The following is an 18654-nucleotide window of genomic DNA, read 5'->3' on the forward strand; positions in this document are numbered from 1 at the left end:
GGTGTGCAGAGAGCTGCCTGGCATCATGCCACTCCATCTGGCTGGCAGAGGGACATCTCTGCCTCTACTGGGGAGGACCTTGCTGCAGGAGAGCAAGAAGCTCACTGACCCCTCTCTGAGCAGAGCTGCCCAAGGTCCCAATGCCGGGAAACAGGATAGATTTGCACACTGTGCTGATACACCCAGAGCTTAAGAGCAAGTGCCTTCCAAGCATCATCCACCATGGGCCAGGGTGGGCTGCAGGACAGCCTGGGGGTGAGTTCAAAGCCCATCAGGGACAAGTTACTGAACCTCACTGAGCTTAGTTTCCCCAACTCTAAAGAGCAGATTATAGCAGTACCTGCCTCATTTGACCCATTTTGAGTGTTTAAATGAGCTGTTATACAGAAAGCACTTAGCACAGAGAAAGATATTTATAAATGTCCATATTTGACACCATTCAAGGTGCCCTTGCCCTGAAGAAGTTCACGTTAGACAAAATGAAAAGGGTTTGTATATATGTACAAAGTTCGGGGATATTCAGAATATAAATAAATCAATAAACAAACATTTGTGATAGGCAACTAATTATGGCCCACTGTGATCATGGAGGTTTGTACAGTGTTTTGGAGCCTACTAAGAAGAAATTGACCCTGGCTAGGGAAGGAATAAAAACTCCATGAAGAAGTAACATTGTACCGCATGTTGATGGATGAGTAGGAGTTTGTCAGTCAGAGAAGAAAGAAATAACTGAAATGTCAATGTGCAGAGACGTGTAAAACTTTAAGAGGGAAATTTGTGTTTAGTGATTGGTGAGGAAGAACTGGGAGACTAACATGTAAGCTGAGGAGTGAGGAAGGCACACCAGAAAAGGCAAAATGGCTTGAAATTCTTCAACTGTTCAACTGATAAGAAAATTTTTATGGCTCATTTGTGTCAGACAGTGGACTGGGCACTGGAGATGCTCACATGTTCTAGCAGAGCCAGGGCTGTAAACACAAGTCAGTAGGATTATAGATGGCCACAGAGACACAAAGTAAACCAAGCAGGGTGAGGGGAGGAAGGGAAGTGGATGCCAGATGAGGAAAGGCCCAGCCTCCCTCAAGGAACTGGCCTTTGAACTGAGGCTGAAGTCAGGAAGGAGCCAAAGGAACTACACCTCAAAAGCAGAAAAGGGCTTGGCATGTTTGAGGAACAGAAATCAGCGCAGTTGGAGAAGATGAGCAAGGGGAGGGAGGATGGTGGTAGTGAGGTGAGAGAGAAGGGCCTAGCTGAGCAGGCCAAGCTCATAGCCAACAGGGAAATTGACTTCTTTCTGGGACAATGGATGTGCCCAGCTGCCATTGACATATGTGAAAGATCCCTGGGGCTGCATTCCTGGGGCTGGATGGACAGATGCAGGGTTTATAGCAATTGTGGAGCAAGGAGATCCCTGCAGGAGTCCCAGGAAAGCTGGTAGGGGCATCGTAGAGAAGATGAGAAGTCCTGGATGGGAGGATAGGGCACACACCACAAAGCAGTCCTCAGTCCACTCTCTTGGGAGTAGGGAGCTGTGAAGGACTTAGGGGAGCAACAGCAGCATCAGGAAGGTAACTCATTTAGAATAGTCATGAAAGAACAGAATAGAAAAAGACTGGCTCCAGGGAAGCAAAGCAAGAAAGAACCTGTAGGTTTGGGATTGGCATACTATAGTCAGTGGGCCAAATCTGACCTATAGCCTGTTTGTGTACAACCCATGAGATAAGGACGGCTTATGGGATGTGACAGAGAGCAGATGGACCTCAAAGGCTGAAATATTTATTGTCCAGCCTTTTACAGAGGGAAAAAAAAAACCTGTCCATTTCTAATACAGACTAATGGAAGTCTTTTTTAAAAAGAGAGAGAGAGAGAAGAAGAAGAAGAATTGAGGAAGCTCTTCATGTACTGATTTGAAACAATCTTCAAAACACATTGTTCAGTGAAAAAAGGTAACATGCCAAAGTGCACCCTGTACTGCAGAACAGTGTGGCATTCTATGGCTGTGTGGTGGAGGAGAAAGGGAGGGAAGTAACAGAGAAGCATGGTATTTTTGAGGATGTCATTTCCTCCAGAACAGGCCCTGGTGAGAGGGAACTTAAGCAAGAGACTTTTCAGTATACCTCCTCTGTGGCTTTTGAATTTTGAACCCCATCCCAGCTGTGTAACCTTGGATGGAGTATTTACCCTCTCTGTTCTCCGTTTTCTTCTCTGTGGAACAGGCGTGTAATAACACCACCCGCCTCATAGCATCGCTTGAGGATTGATGCTCTTAGAACACGTCTTGGTGCATAGTTAGTACTTCCTTGGTGTTTGCTGTAATGAGCAGTACTCAGTAAAATATTTTTTAAACAGCTATTAAGTAGCCCAGGTGATCAGGCTTTAGACCAAGTATTGGCTGTAGTATGAATGGCATGGCTGGATTTGAGAGCTGTTTCTGAGGCAGAATCGCAAAGATTTGTAATAAACTGGTCATGGGAAAGAACAGGAAAGGGAGGCCGTGGACAATGCTGAGGCCCCCTGGCTGGAAAGGCCAGGTGATAGAGTGAGGTAGGGCTACAACTCCAATCAGAAACAAAAGATGTGCAGTAGGGATGCTTGGTCCTCTGGGGCAGTTTCACAGAGTGATTCCATGCCTTTTTGTCTGCTGAGTTTCATTTCTTTCTGAGTTATGTTGTATCAAGCTCCGTGAAGAGTGGGGTGTGCATCCAAATTCACTAACGGAAATTATGAGCACCCCATACCACATGCTCATCTGCTATTCTCCTGAGAGTTTAGCCTGTCCTGTTAATTAACCTGCTGCTTTTAAAACTCTATTTACAAGTGAACTAATTTCACACTGACACCTTGTCTCAGAGGTTTCTCCAGTACACACTTTCCACTGGCAATGAAGAGCATTTTAAAAATACTCTCACAGAGGAAGTAGGCCTTGTGCAGGAGAGTTTTTCTTCATGTATACTGTGTGCCTGTGGAATCAAGAAAATAATGAGCTTTGTTCTAATGCTCTTCTCCCAACCTGGAGAGCCACTGTTGTCCAGACAGCACAGAGAGATGGATCTGGGCTGCCACTGAGGGCTTGCCAACCTTCCGAAATTTTCAATGTGGAGAATTTAGCCAGGTTTGAAAGACAGTCCAAAGGAATGTTCTCCCACCCAGAGCCTATCATTTTCTTACATTTAAATTTTGCCAGTCTGAGGGCTTGAGTGTTGGGTTATAACTCAATGACAGAGCACTTGTCTGGCAAGCATGAGAGCCTTGGTATGATCCCCAGCTCTGGGAAGGAAGGAAGGAAGGAAGGAAGGAAGGAAGGAAGGAAGGAAGGAAGGAAGGAAGGAAGGAAGGAAGGAAGGAAGGAAGGAAAGAAGGAAGGAAGGAAGGAAAGAAGGAAGGAAGGAAGGAAGGAAGGAGGGAGGGAAGGAGGGAAGGAAGGAAGGAAGGAGGGAGGGAAGGAAGGAAAGAAGGAGGGAGGGAAGGAGGGAAGGAAGGAAGGAGGGAAGGAAAGGAGGAGGGAGGGAAGGAAGGAAGGAAGGAGAGAGGGAGGGAGGGAGGGAGGGAAGGAAGGAAGGGAGAAAGGAAAGAAGGAGGGAGGGAGGGAAGGAGGGAGGGAGGGAAGGAAGGAGGGAGGGAAGGAAGGAGGGAGGGAAGGAAGGAGGGAGGGAGGGAGGGAAGGAAGGAGGGAGGGAAGGAAGGAGGGAGGGAAGGAAGGAGGGAGGGAGGGAGGGAAGGAAGGAAGGAAGGATGGAAGGAAGGAAGGAGGGAGGGAGGGAAGGAAGGATGGAAGGAAGGAGGGAGGGAGGGAGAAAGGAAGGGAGGGAGGAAGGGAAGGCAGGGAGGGAAGGAGAAAAGGGAGGAAGGAAATGAGGAAAGGGAGAAGGGAAGGAGGTAAGGAAGACAGGGAGGGAGGGAAGGAAGGAGAGAGGGAGAGAGGAAAGAAGGTCTGAAGGGAGAAAGAGAGGGAAAGAGAAGAATGTTAGGTCTGATAGCTCAAATTAAGGAGTTTTACTGAGCGTGCATTAGCATACAGATACCATTTCTAGGGGAGGTAACATTTCTTTCTGTCAATTTATACATAAATATTTTTTAAGATAAAGGTGAAGTCCAGTACCTGTGCTCATGAACTGTACAATATTTAAGTCTTAAGATGTATTCACAGGCATTTTAACAGGCTTAAAAATGAAATAAATAGACTCTTGAATTTCTGCCTAAATTTGAATATTGACAAAGAATTATATACTCTATTCACCAAGAATCTGGCTGTTAATAATACCATTTGTCATTGTGCTTTCTGAGCAGTTTGAAGAATGTCTATTCATCATTCAAATAAGATACATTAAAAGCTGGCTATAACAAAGGGAGGAGAAACCCTCATAATCACCCCAGAAAAAAATCCACATTAATATCATTGTTCCTATGAGTCATTTCTAATCTAACTGATGAAAATGTTTTTTGATTATCTTTTATAATTTTCCAGTTAGCTTTCATGCTGAAAAATCTTTTACAAATTATATCATCAAGGTTTACAAAGCCCATAAAAACAATTTAAAACAGCAATACAGAAAGAAATCCATCTTGTCCATAAGTTGCCCCTCAGAATCATTTGGGCAAAATGCAAAGTGAAGGAAAACAACTCCAATTCACCAGACTCTGCAAATGCCATTTGATGTCACTATAAAATGGTTTCTCACCTTCTTGGAAAACTAAGCTTCAGACAGCTTCATCACTCACAGCAATATTTGAAACCTTGGTTTCAGTTCAGAGTCCTGTACATGATTAAGTTTTCAGGTTGCTACTGCTCAAAGAAGCCTTCTCACTTTGTGTTTAATGTAGTAAATTCTTGATGCTGGAATTTTTTCATCTATATGTAAAACAGGTCACATGATGGTATTGTAAGGAGAGTAAATTATTTTCTACCACCAGGCAGGCAAAGATGTGTCACTTTTTAGGAAATCTGTTTTCTACTTAAATGCTAACTCTGTTGGTTCAGGAAGTCTACACAGAAGGCAAGACAAATGTCTTAGATTGCTCCATTCCAAAAAGTGATGTTTCTTGATTTATCTCTTTCTGACTTACTTTCTGTGAAAGAGATAAGGAATTGAAACATAGAGGATAAAAACAGAACACAAAGAATGAGGAATATTGGTAGGAAATATGAATGCAAAGACATTGTAAACCTAAGATAAAAAATAGATTGTTTCAAAGAAGGAGTTAAGGTAAGGGTAATTTAAAAATTAATAATGCTAGGTGAAAACAGGGATTTATTTCAAAGATAAAAAATCCACTAAAAAATGAGATCTTTTAAAAAGACCCACTCAGGCTACTCTAACAAAACATGATGGACTGAGTGACATAACAGAAACTTCATTTTTTTACAGTTCTGGGGGTTAGAATTTCAAGATTGACTTCCAGCAGATTTGGTCTCTGGTCAGGGCTTTCTTCCTGAATGCAGAAAACCATCTTCTCATATGCCTTTATGTAGCCTTAATCGGTGAATGCACTAGGTGAATTGGGGAGGAAGGAGAGAAATACAGAAAGAGAGAGGAGGTAGCAGAGAGCGTACACAGGAACTAACATGCACTCTGGCATTTTTTCTCATAAGGAAACTAATCTTTTTGGATCAGGGCCCCAACCTTATGATGTCATTTAACCTTTGTTTCTTCCTTAGAGGCCCCATTTCCAAATAGAGTGAGTGCCTTGGCTGAGGGAGGCTTCTATATAACTTTCAGTCTTTAACAGTCAGTAAAGACTCAAATCTTACAGTTGAATAACTGGAGCTTTCCAAATATGGCTCTCTGTTTTTCTATCATCTGATCCAACATTTTTTCTTCTTCAAGACTCTCCTGTTTTCTCTGCCTTCTCACAGAGGAAAAGCAAATGAAGCTTTATTTTTAGACTTAGCCCCTTGGAGAACCAACCTAGAACTCTGAGTTTGCTTTGGACTTAAACTTGACTCATAGCACACTTTGTTTGGCAAGTCCAAGAACTATAGGTTTAGGGTCCCAAAAGTTCACTTTCCATGTTTCACTTAGAGAGTTTTTAAGTTCAGGTCTTTGAGTCTGTGAGACCAAAATGATTCACAAACCAGCAGTGAATATTTTTATGGGTCAGTCTGTTTGCATATAGCATAATATTCTATTTCTGTAGTCAGCTGGCGTGAAGAACATTGTTAGTGTGTTGATCCCACTAATTGGCCAATACATTTTGGGGAAAATGGAGATGAGCACTTTCTGGCCCTGAGCCAGTCAGTATTCATGGGTGGGAGTTTATAGGCATTTCCTCTGTACTAGAGTGTGGTATGACTGTAGCTTACAAAACGGAGGACACTGTAGAACGTCTTTTGAGAGGCACCTTCTGTTTGCTAAGTAGTTGTTGATTTCAGAGCCTTTCACTGTCTTAAAGTGTGCCTAAGTATTTTTGGTAATTTTACCTTTGTGAATTCCAGCTGTTTGTAACTCTGCACGAAGCACAGAATCAAGGTGTCACAATATCGTGAGCCTTGCCATCTACTCAGAAGCTTTGTTTCTGATGGAAAGTCTAGTTAAAGCCTACCTACCGAAATAAAATACTGTTTTCTCCTTGGGGCTGTGCAATTTTCCCTTTCATCTTATTTACAAAGAACTTCTATTTATTCATGTTAATGAAGAGAAAAGGAAATTAGATTGTTGATATTGCTACAGTCCACAAATTTGGCTGGATAAATATTGGAAGGAGGAACAGAGTCATGGCAGTTTCCGCTTTCATATCGAATAATTAAATTATAGAATTTTATTACTGGAAATTGTCAAGGATTTCAATACTGCAGTTGAGTAAAAGAATGTACCAGGACAAGCAAGTAGGAGAAGCATGAGGTTGATTAAGGGCACTGCCAAGAGAAACAGTGGGCAGGCAAGGACAAGGGAGTGTTACTGCTGCACCAATATGAGATTGGGCAGGTTTATTAATGCAAAGCAAGGTGAAAGCAAGGCAAAATGCACCCTCCAGCAGAGGGGCTTGCAGACTCAAAAGGCAGTGCTGCACTGGGGGTCTCCAAGATCTCAGGCTTCTATTGGAATCTGCAGCAATGGGGACGGTCAGTCCTGGAAAACTGGGTTATGCGTCATCAATTCCTCCCACAAGTTGCGGGAGTGTGGCTTTGGATGGTCAGATTGGGGCTATTATTTTCTGTGGGCCCCAGAGAGTGCAGGTCAGCAAGACCCTGCTATATGTCATAAGCCCTTCTGTTAGCATCAGCGATGTAGGGTTGATTCCTTGTCACATCCGAGCTGTGGTTCTCCACCATCAGGATTCCTAACTTCCCGCCTAACCCCTCCCTTAGAAATGTTATTAGAATTCACCTAGTCAAACTTTTTTTCTCCTAGATGCGTTTGAACAAATTGCTTTCCCGAGTATTCATTTTTAAAAATAATAATAACTAATATTTTGAGAGTGTCTACTATTGCTAAACACTATTCTAAGTGCATTTTATGGGTTGTCTCGGTTAATTTTGTAACATCGTTGTGAAAGGGCATTCTGGAATAGAATCATATCTATGACAGCCTGTGTCTGACTTCTTATTTAATAGGAAACCATATGAAAAGTGGGTCCTTGTCTGTTTATCCCTTCTGCAACTATCCCTTTATTAGATAAGACACTGTCAGAATTTCTTCTCCCTAGAAGCCTCCCACAGGCCCATTGTAGAGGCACACACCCCTTCTCACCAGTTCCCACGGAGACCTAATGGGAGAAATGATAAGTGCCACCTTTGTCAAAGAGAGGGTTTTTAATGCTTCAATAATGAAAGAGGAGAGAGGGGGGAGGAGAGTTGATAGTCCTGTGTTTAGGGATGATGGTGTTTTCTTGTGTGCGTTCTTCCCAGGAGGCTTTATTGGCCTTCAAACACTGAATGCAGGAGTCTGAAAATAACCCATCTCCTATTTCAGCTCCTGCTAAAGTTAGTCCCAGAAAGGTTTATTATTGTAAACGACTTCATCCATCTTCTACAATGCCCCCTCGGTATCCATTTTAGAAGTAGCCAGAATGGGATTATCCACAGTTACGGGAATCCAGGGTGACATCAAGCAATGAAGTACACATAAAATCTCACGCTCTCATTTTGGCCTCACCAAAAGGCTTTACCACCTTCTCTTACAGCAACCTGCACTGTTTTCTGGGGTCCAGATGCTTAAAGAACAAATCTTTCTCCTTAACCTGTGTTTGAGATAATCATTGGTATCTCCTCAGTGCCTGCATTTCATTCTTAAATGTGTACTTGGAGATGTCACTCAAGGAGAGAGCTCCTCCTACCCACACCCAAAATCTGCCCTTCATATCCCTTCAATGCTTCAGTGGATGTTACATGATGCTGGGGAAAGGAAAAGAATGCAATATTCAGGTGTCTCCTGCTAGCTTTTTAAAGAAATGTGAGCCATCCAAACCACCAAAAGTTAGTTTTAGGCTCAAGAAAAATCAAGAAATGTTTTATCAGTTAAATGCTTAGTGTTTGCTATTGGAGCTTTAAAAAATAGACTGAATTTGTTACAAAACAAAGCCAGAGCAGAAGTAGCCTCAGAGGACTTCCTGGGTCTTCCTTGAGCACAGCTCAGTTGGGGTTTGCTTCGTGCTGGAAGTGAAGTTCTTCCTCCCTTCAGAACATAGTGGCTCCTCCTCTTCTCACTGGGGAGATGGTTGTTCATATGCAGGCCAAAATGTCTCCATTGCAGCCCATAGGAATGAGGAAGGACGGATATACCCTCACCTTTCAAAGATGCATTTAGGCAGCAATGGAGGATACATCAGCTTACATAGCATTGGCCAGACTTAATCACGTGGCCACACCTTGCCCCACAGAAGCCTGAAAAATAATCTTTCTTCCATGCCTACATAAAAATGGGCCTTCTGTTGACTCAGCAGAGGGTCAGTATATTGTTTGCTCAGGCTGTCATCACAAAATATCACAGGCTGTGTGTTCTCAACAATACAAATTTATTTTCTCAGAGTCTAGAGGCACAAAGTCCAAAGTCAAGGTATTAATTCTTGACTTGAAGATGGTCATTTTCTGGCTGTGTTCTCTTCTTTATGTGACCTTTCCTCCATACACATACACCCCTGATGTGTCTCTGTGCCTTAATCTCCTCTTCTTATATGGACACCAATCACATTGGTCCTAACCCACCTTAAAGGCCTCATCTTAATTTAACTACCTCTTTAAGACTCTGTCTCCAAATAGATTACATTCTGAGGTATTGGGGGTTAGAACTTCAATATATAAATTTGAATTCAGTTCATAACAGGCAGAATAGATATCCCCATAAATGGATAACCCATTCTTTGGAATTATCTGTTTCATCTCCCCTTTGAAATGTATCTTCCTGAGGGCAAGAGTCCTAAAATTGGGGGCATGGCTTCACAGATAAAGGTGCTCAGGGAAGCCAGCAGGCAATGAGGGTAGCTGCCCAAAGAATCAGCCTGAGCAGAAACTGGAGCTCAGGACTCCCCAATCTCTGCCATCTGCTCCTCCCATCCTGCTGTAAGGTCTGACAACCCTTGCACCACCCACCACATGGGAAGCTAGAGTCATGTGTTTTCATCTCAGATTTTTTTCATTTCAGATACTACAAGGTCTTAAAGCAGTAATTGCTGGTTCCCATTTTGCATAATTCTAGGGCTCCTACAGAGACACCCCCTCACCAACAAAGATCCTCCTGGTATCAAACTATTTTAAAACCTGAGCTGGAGGTGTGGCTCAAACAGTGGAGCACCTGCCTAACAAGAACAAAACCCTGAGTTCAAACTCCAGTACTGCAAAAATAAATAGATAAAATTTAAAACTTATATCAAAAGTCATTTGAGTCTGTGTAAAGATGCACACCTGTAATCCCAGCACTTGGGAGGCTAAGGCAGGAGGATCTTGAGTTGGAGACTAACCTGAGTTACATATTGAGACCCGTCTCAAAAAAAAGTTGGGGGGGGAGAAGGGTCGTTTGAATTTTTTCTGGATTGCTTTACTCTGTGCCATTTTCTGTAGACACTCTGCAAAAGCATTAGGAGGTAAAAATGGATCATTGCAAGGTCAAAGTCGATGTGCCATGACTCCAGGAAAAGTTGGCAAATCATTCCACTGACCTCAGTGGTCTCTTTCCAGGTACTGAGAGTAATGAACTCACTGGGATCCTCAGAATGAGCAAAGGCAAAGTGGGCCCCAAACTTACAACTGTATTTTCTTCTGCCTCTTCTCTAACCATCTGGCCAGCTGTCACCCATGGAGCCAGCACTTGGCAAGAAGACAAAGAGAATTTTCCTACAGTCTGCTGACAGCCTTGCTCTTGGGGAACTTCTCACATCCACCCCATTCTCTGAAGCAGTACTTGACCCCCCAAGAGGCTAGGGAGTCCCCACAGAGAGCCCTCCCATGGCCTGAGACACAGTCTCTTCTCCTAGTCCATTTCTGCCCTAGTGACAGCCACCTCAAATGCAGCCTTTGGAAGGCACACAATATAGCTAATTGTTTGCATTGGACAGTAATGTGTTTAGAGCTTATGCATCTAAACAGACAATTATTTTTTGCTATTTGCTAGTGGCACTGCCTGCCTGGTGACTTTGGCAGATGGAGAAAGGAGCTAATCCGTAGGTTATAAGCAGAAGGGTTATTGATGAAATGTCACCATCTGTTGATGTCATTAAAATGATATGAGTCATAAAGAGTTGGGTTTTTTTCCTCAAAAAAAAGGTTAGCTTGGAGCTTGAGAGATGTTGCTAGATTATGGATGGCAGTGGGGGACAGAGGAGTGGGGAGGCCACCCAAGAAGTAGAAGGAGCTTGATAAACTTATCAGGTGATGATGACGAGACTTGGGGGAAGTCTGTCCTCTGCTGGGATAAAGGCACCAGTCTTACATGAGATGGGGTACTTATTAAGAATGATGCAGGAGCCAGTCATGGGGGCATATGCCTCTAATCCAAGCACTTTGGAGTTCAAGGCCTGTCAGGGATACACAGTAAGACTCTGTCTCAATAAATAAATCAATTTTAAAAAAAACAGTGCAGCATGTCAACTGTCCCATACTCACTTCTGGGTTATCTACCAGGTGAGGAGGCAGTCATTTATTTAAGTTAAAGAACAAAGTGGCTTTATCCCCCATGCCATACCTGGGAGGGGACAGTTAAAATGCACCTGTCTCCTTAACCCTCATTGACACACAGATTATTCTTGTAGCCAGCTGATACCTTGGAAGGTGAGTGAGCTCATAAGGAATGGTTGGAGGAGTTGGAGGTGGCTTAGAACAGGGACCTGAGCCAGCATACCCCAGCTTCCATCAGGGATGGGAGCCCAGGTGATAGAGCGAAGACAGCCATTACAGAAGGGATAGAAGGTATGAGGCATGTATTTAGTAAGAATCCAAATGACCAAAATGCACTTGCCAACTTCTTATTCTACTAGACTACTGCTATTTGCTCTTTACAGACTTGCCCACAGCCAAGGACACATACCCAAAGCAGAAAAGTCTGTTCTTTCCAGCCATTTCAATATGGCTTCCAATTCCTTTATTATTTTGTTTTTTATCTTAACTCCTGGAGAAGGTTGAAGTATGGATGACTGTTTGAGCCACTACAAACCCTTCATCAGTCCCTGGGGTTTGCCAAATAAATAGATGCAAAGCAGCACTGCTGTGAATCCAGCTCACACCAGCCCTGACCTCTAGCTGAGTCCTTTACTCCCTGGGCCATCTGGCCTGAGCCTGACCCACCTTCCACCCCTTAGGGACACAGATGCTGGAGGGGTCACTGCCACTAAAGCCAGAGCCACAGCAGGCAGGAGCTCTGAAGTCTGTGAGGCTCTTTCTGTGGTGTGGGAAGGAAGCTCTGGTGGAAAGTTCTGTTGATATTTTTAGATCTGATGCTTGGTCCTGCTGCTGTACTTTCATTTTTAAACAAGCAGGGAAGGCAGTGATTGATGGTGTCTTCAGTGCATGGTTTGGAGTTCTGAGGGCCCATCTGATGGGCTAATGGTCATCCTGCTGGGTCCAGGTCTGCCTTTTGTCTCCCCTGGCTGGGGGACTTCAGAGCTGCTGACTGTAGTGCTAGTGACCAAAACACTGGCTGCCAGATTAGACTCTGTAGTTTATGCCCTGGCTCTAAGGCCCTGCCACAGGTCAGAGCCTTGCTCCACTTCTGCCCTCTGTTTCTCTGAATCCTGAGGCATATGTTGCATAATAAACCTTTGACTGCAAGTGAAATAGTTCAGGATTCCCTGAGGCAAGTTAGAAACACGCACTCATGCAAAAATTGTTGAGTTTATTCTTGGGCCAGTGGGAGGGAGTTAATCCCTCTCTGGATTACTACTGAATTATTTCTGCAGCAACTTTCATTTGCCTACTGAAAATCAGTGCAAGGAAAGAAAAAGACAGAGGAAGGGAGGAGAAGAAAGAAGGAAAGGGAAAGAAAGAAGGAAAGGGAAGGAAAGAAGGAAGAGGAAGCAGAGACAGAGGGAAGAAAGGAAGAAGAGAGAGAGAAAGAGAGGGAAGAAGGAATTTTAATTTTTACTAGTGCTCTTCCAAGGATTCTGAATCCCGTGGCTCAGTCCTCAGGGAGAAGGAAGAGGGGAGATGGGTCATCAGTCTGTTGGTCTACAGACAGTTCCTCATGAAAAGTCATGAGCAATAGCTGTAGGCAGTGCTGAATACTCAGTTGATGAAAATGAGAAGATGCAAGGTATTGAAGCAAAGAAAAGAAAGTTCCTAGTGCCCATGGCTTGGCAATCTACTGTTTGTTCCTAAGCTCAGGCCCAGGTGGCCGATGGGGTTTTCTTACAAAACTGAAAAGCACATGTGGATATGGGGCTTCCCTCCTTGCTTTGTGGTCTTGCTGTTGTGACCTGAGTCACTCTCTTCATTTCTAAGTTTGTGTTTTATCTCCTTCTACAGCAAGCCACAGAAACAGCTGAGGGGGAGGAGGACCAACCCCTCAGCCTGGCCTGGCCTTCCAATGCCCGAAAGCAGGTCACATTCCTGATTGTATTTCCCTTAGTGTTTCCTCTCTGGATGACCTTACCTGATGTTCGCAAACCCGTGAGTAAAGCAATTTTTAAATAGGTCCCCTGTAAAAAGCAGTGTACGTAGCAAAGTCTTCTTCTATTCCTGTTAAAAGGAAAAAGAGGGGTAACGAGAATACACATGTATTCCTATGTATGCCTGAAACTTCTTTGAACAGACACACAGTGATTGCTTCAGTTATGAAACCTGCAGAACAAACCACCCAAGCACATTTTATTCTGCTCATAGATCCTGCGGACCAAGGATTGGAGTAGGACACATTGGGAATGGCTTATCTCTCTGCTCCAATGTTTGGGGCCTCAGCTGAGAAGACTTGAGGGGCTGAGGGTGACTCACAGCTGGGGACAACCATCATCTGGCACCTGGGCAGCATAAACCTGCTTTAATTAAAAGGAAGAAGAAAAAAAGTTGACCTAGAATACATCAATGTCATATAACATATGACTCTATTCATGGGAAAGCGTGTCCACAAACTTGCAATCACATTTTATAACCACCCCAGTGATTATCTCTGAGAAGGGCAACTAAAAATCTAGGCCAGAGGACAACTATCTCCTTATTGAATTTTGTTTTGGCTATATACATGGCTTATTCATTTGACTCAAAGGTAATTTAAAGAAAAGCACTGTGTAGTGTAAACACCTACATGTCTGATATTTGCCCTCCTGAGTTATTAATAACATAATCAATATTATTGTCTACCTTTGTTAGGTAGATAATACTTAACAATATGTACTTGTACTGTGAGCACAATACCATTCTACAATCAGCAAAATACAATCTGAGTGTAGACCAACCAAGAGTATATCCTTCCTAGTGTTGTTGAACTGGTTCTTGAGACATCAGTTCTTGTCCTAGAGGTAAAAGAGCTAATGAAAGGAAAAGGAGGAACAGCTCTGCTTTTTGTGATAGCAGCACACACACCCACACACACTGACTCAACAGAAATATGTGTCTACCATGTATCAAAATCTGCACTGGGTGTTTTCAGCAAACTATATTGTGGAATCTCAAGAAACATCTAGAGTAGGAATATCTATATCTGTACATCAATATCTATACTTACATAGATAAAAGTAGAAAGAAACCTAGGCACCAAGAAGTTAATCTGCTCAAATTATGTGGGCATCCTTACATATATAATATGTACACATACATACATACATATATATATATTGAAAGAGAGAGAGAGAGAGCTTCTGCCAGTAGATATGTGAACCATAAAGACATTTCTTGATCATGCTTAGTACAGAAACTTTTTATTAGATTTAATCTGCATCAGTTATCTTTTGCTATGTAACATATCACCCCAACCTTGGTAGCCTAACACAAGCATTTTTTAGTCATAATTATGTGAATTAGCAGTTTAGACTAGGCTCAACTGGCCAGTTCTTCTGCCAGGGGTGGTTAGCATATGGATAGCTCAGTAGGAATAGTCTTCCTATGTTCCATGTAGTCTCTTTTTTTTTTTGGCACTGGGGTTGAACTCAGGGCCTTGTGCTTGCCAGGGAGGTGTTTGCCACTTGAGCCACTAGCCAACCCCACATGGTCTTGAATCCTTAAGCAAGCCAGCCTGAATTTAGGAGATGGCAAAGTGCCAAGAGCAGACAGAATAAAGGTTGCAAAGCCCTCTTGAGATCTAGTTTGGCATTTTCTCTGTGTCATTTCTAGCCTTTCTTTTGATCAAAGCAAGTCATAAAGCCAGCCCATATTTAAAGGATGGGAAAATAAACCTTGCCTCTTATTGTGGCCATTTTTGCAGTCCTATCATAGGCCTCACGTACTTCCACAAAGTCCTCTTGAAAAAATATTCAGGAACATTGGGTATGGTGGTGCACTCCAGAAATCTCAGCTACATGGGAGGCAGAGATAAGAGGATCACAGACTGAGACCAGCCCCAGGCAAAAGTGAGACCCTATCTGAAAAATAAGTGAATGGCAAAAAGAGCATGGCTCAAGTAATACCTACCTAGCAAGTGCAAAGCTCTGAGTTCAAACCTTAGCATCATCACAAAAGAAAAAGGAGGAGAAAAGAAAAGAAAGGAAAGAAAGAATCGAAAAGAAAGATCTAGGGAGAAGAAATCAACTAGAGAAAATTATTAAATAAGATATTTGCTTCTCCTTAGGGCCTGAAAGCTCTGTCTCTTCAGTGGTTTTATTAATCACTTGTGGAGACAAGCACCCAAAACCTTACCAATAATTACAGAGAATCTTGATTGTATGCTTCCAGTTTCAGAGTAAATAGTACTCCCACTTGTTTTTATTTCTACTTCATTTACATGCAAATTATATGGCAGTGTTTATTGAATCACATATACGTTCTGCTCAGATAATTAACATGAGCTTCACATTTGTAGATTTCTTAAATTAATGGCTTTGTTTTAAAATTAAAGAACTAAAATGGAGACCCAAATAAAGAACATGCTGATGAAAATAGAAACAAAATAAATACCCCAAAGTTATCTTCTCACATGACTTAGGATAGGTGTTCTTACAAAACAGAAGTACATCTCATGAAATATGAAAACATAACCCATTAGATCTAGAAAAGAACCCAAGAACCCAGGTAGGTGTATGTGATTCCTATTATTTTTTTCATTCACTAAGTATTTATTGAGTGCCTATTAGAAGTCAAGCATAATTATAGCAAGAATGAAATGACTGAGACCCAGAGACGTTTGGTGGCTTGTCTATCACACTCAGCTAATCAGAGGCAAACCAGGACTCCTGACCAGGTCTCCACACTCACTTTCATCCTCCTCTACCCCGCCTCCCCCTGCCAAAGTGTCAGTTTCCTCATCTCTTAAAACCTAATACAGGGGTGCCCGTAATTCTAGCTACCCAGGAGGAAGAGACCAGGAGGATCACAGTTCAAGGCCAGCCTGGGCAAAGAGTGCTTGAGATCCCATCCGAATCAATAGGAAGCCAGGTGTGGTGGTGTGCAACTGTCATCCCAACTACACAGGAACCATAACTAGGAGAATCATGGTCCAGGCATCCCAGGCATAAAGCAAGACCCTATCTCAAAAATAACCAAAGCCAAAAGGGCAGAGGGCATGGCTCAAGCAAGAGAGAACCTGCCTAGAAAGTGCAAAGCCCTGAGTTCAATCCCAGTACTTTAAAAAAAAAAAATGAGGATAGCATTGTATAATAACAACTACAATAATTACATGAATACTTAATATATGCCAGGCACTTACTCTATGTTTATGCACATGAACTCTTCAGAACTAGGTTTTGATATTTCCTCCATTTTATAGATGAAGAAATCAAAGCTTAAAGAGATTAAATGATTTTCCTAAGAGAAGATCATTGGTAACTTATAAACAGAAATTTCAGTACTAGTCATATTAACTCAGAGACCCCACTTTTATTCTTAATAGAATTGTTGTGAGGAACTTTACTACATATGTATACTTAAGTTGGGTGGGTGGCACCAGTCTATAATCCCAGCTGCTCAGGAGGCTAAGGTAGGAGGATCGTGAGTTTGAGGCCAGCCTGGGCAATATAGCAAGACTTCTCAATCTCCCCACAAAGAAAATGTGTACTTCAGAACCTTGCACAAACCAGATGCTCAATGCCTGTGTGTCGGATTTAAATCAGTAAGGATGTAGCCAATTTGTGCAGCATAGTGTCCAGCAACTTTTTCTCAAGCTAAGCCAATATCACTCTGATGTAGTAAAAGCTTTTAATGAGAACATTAGCTGACAATTGTATAAGTAAACCATTACCTTGGAAACAAAATAGACAGCACATGGACACAATTTGATCATTTGCTAATTAGTACAAGGGCTGTCCCAACAGATGTCAGGATGAGCCACCATTCCTGACCACAAATTGATGTGTTAGACCTTGGCTTCAAGGGCTATTTTTTCCCTTCCTATGAGACTGGTGACTAAATAACTGTCCAGGTGCAACAGGGCAGTAGTATCTGGAATGAAACCATGGAGTCCACATAGGGGAGTGGCCAGACAAAAATGAAAGAAGGGATTGGCTGGGTTGTGAGCTTGGGCATGGAAAGGTAGTTTGACAGGGAAACCCTTAGCCAAACCACCATGCATGAGGGCTGAAATCTGAAGCAGAAACAAGATGGGAGGTGGGGGAAGCAGATGGCCATACAGCTGGAAGGCTAGTCTCTGTTTCCCTGATGCTTTTTTAATTTTCTGACATTCAGAGCAGAGCCTCGTATGATGTTGATGACTATCATTATGTGTACGGCTGGTGTGTTTTCAGCATTATTGCCCTGGTTTCCTTCAGAGAGAGCATGTGCAACACACATGTTAGTAGCAATGCCATGCACTCAAGCAGACCTGAGTTTGAATTTCATCTCTAGTTCAAGATCTGGCTATAGAGTAAGTGCCCAGCCTTTCCCTGTCCCTAGTTTATGATAGAGACCCTAAAAATTCACAAAGAAATTTTATTTTTAACCTTTTTTTTTAATGAGTACCTGATGCCGCATTAGGGACTTTGGGTGCCCACTAATTATTAATTGGTTTTTTTAATTAAGCACCAAATGTTGAATTAGGTAGATTTTCACTAATAAATTGATCTGAATTTCTTCCTTTAAATTCTTAGTCTGATACTTTGCTTTCTATCTTATGGCTGGGAATGTTCTATGGTTCAGTGATGATATATTTCAGATGAGAAATAAGTTTAAGTTATTTGATTTTGATTTATAAAGTCACTTCAGTGAACAGACATGTGAGCTAGGCATGGTGTCACATACCTATAATCCAAACACTAGGGAGACTGAGGTAGAATAATTACAAGTTCAAGACCAGCCTGGAAGATATAGCAAGACCTTGCTTCAAAAAAAAAAAATACACATTTAGTAAATGAAATAACCTGGAAAGTGAGCCATCCATGAAACAAGACTCTCCCAGGACAGATGCCACACCATAAAGTCAGGAGAAGTTCTCCATTCCCTTGTGTAATGCTCAGAATCAAGAAGTAGGTCATGCTGAAATCATTCACAGCCTCATAGGGCAAGAGGGATCTTCCTTTCCCTATAGCAGGGCAGGAATCTGAAAGATTGAAATGCTCATTGCGCTTCGGATGCTGAAACAATGAGTCATGAGTAAAGGAAAAGACCAGAAATATAATCAGCTAAATATCTTACCTGGGAAAACTTGATCTCTGAGCACTAGCTCGGGGAATCTGATCTCCAGAATCCAGCTGAATTCCCAGCTTTAAAGAAACTTATTTTCATCTGGGTGCCGGTGGCTCACACATGTAATGCTAGCTACTTGAGAGGCTGAGATCAGGAGGATCATGGTTTGAGGCCAGCTTAGGCAAATAGTTCATGAGATCTCCAAAATAACTTAGAAGAGGAGGAAGAGGAAGGGGGAGGAAGAAGAGAACAGAAGGGGGAAGAGAGCAGGAGGAGGAAGAAGAGAAGGAAAAAAAGAAGAATGGGAGAAGGAAGGAGAGGAAAAGGAAGGAGAATGACAATCTGAGTCTCCGCTTTGAAAAATAAGTCACATTTTTGCCATTACCTATGGAAGTGCTCACTCCCTGGGAAAGAACTGAGAACTTGTCCAAAACATTTTCTATAAGAGGAAGGAGCATGTGGAAGCATTAAGAGTAAGATTTTTTTAAAAATAAATATAAATAAAACAAGAGTAAGATTTTGGCTAT

The 18654-nt window shown here is 42.4% G+C and overlaps 1 protein-coding gene across 6 annotated transcripts in view; it reads left to right on the forward strand.

The window, feature by feature from the left end:
• The window catches only part of Slc24a2 (solute carrier family 24 member 2), a 220233-nt gene that overhangs the window by 189747 nt on the left and 11832 nt on the right, over positions 1-18654 (forward strand). For 5 of the 6 annotated variants that reach the window (XM_074051726.1, XM_074051728.1, XM_074051724.1 and 2 more), the window contains one exon: positions 12890-13033. The exons of the other annotated variant lie outside the window; for it this stretch is intronic. In XM_074051726.1, the coding sequence (XP_073907827.1) occupies positions 12890-13033 (144 nt within the window). The remainder of the gene's footprint in view (positions 1-12889; positions 13034-18654) is intronic. 6 annotated transcript variants of the gene reach the window in all.

This window comes from Castor canadensis, chromosome 13 (assembly GCF_047511655.1).
Source record: "Castor canadensis chromosome 13, mCasCan1.hap1v2, whole genome shotgun sequence".
NCBI lineage: Eukaryota > Metazoa > Chordata > Mammalia > Rodentia > Castoridae > Castor > Castor canadensis.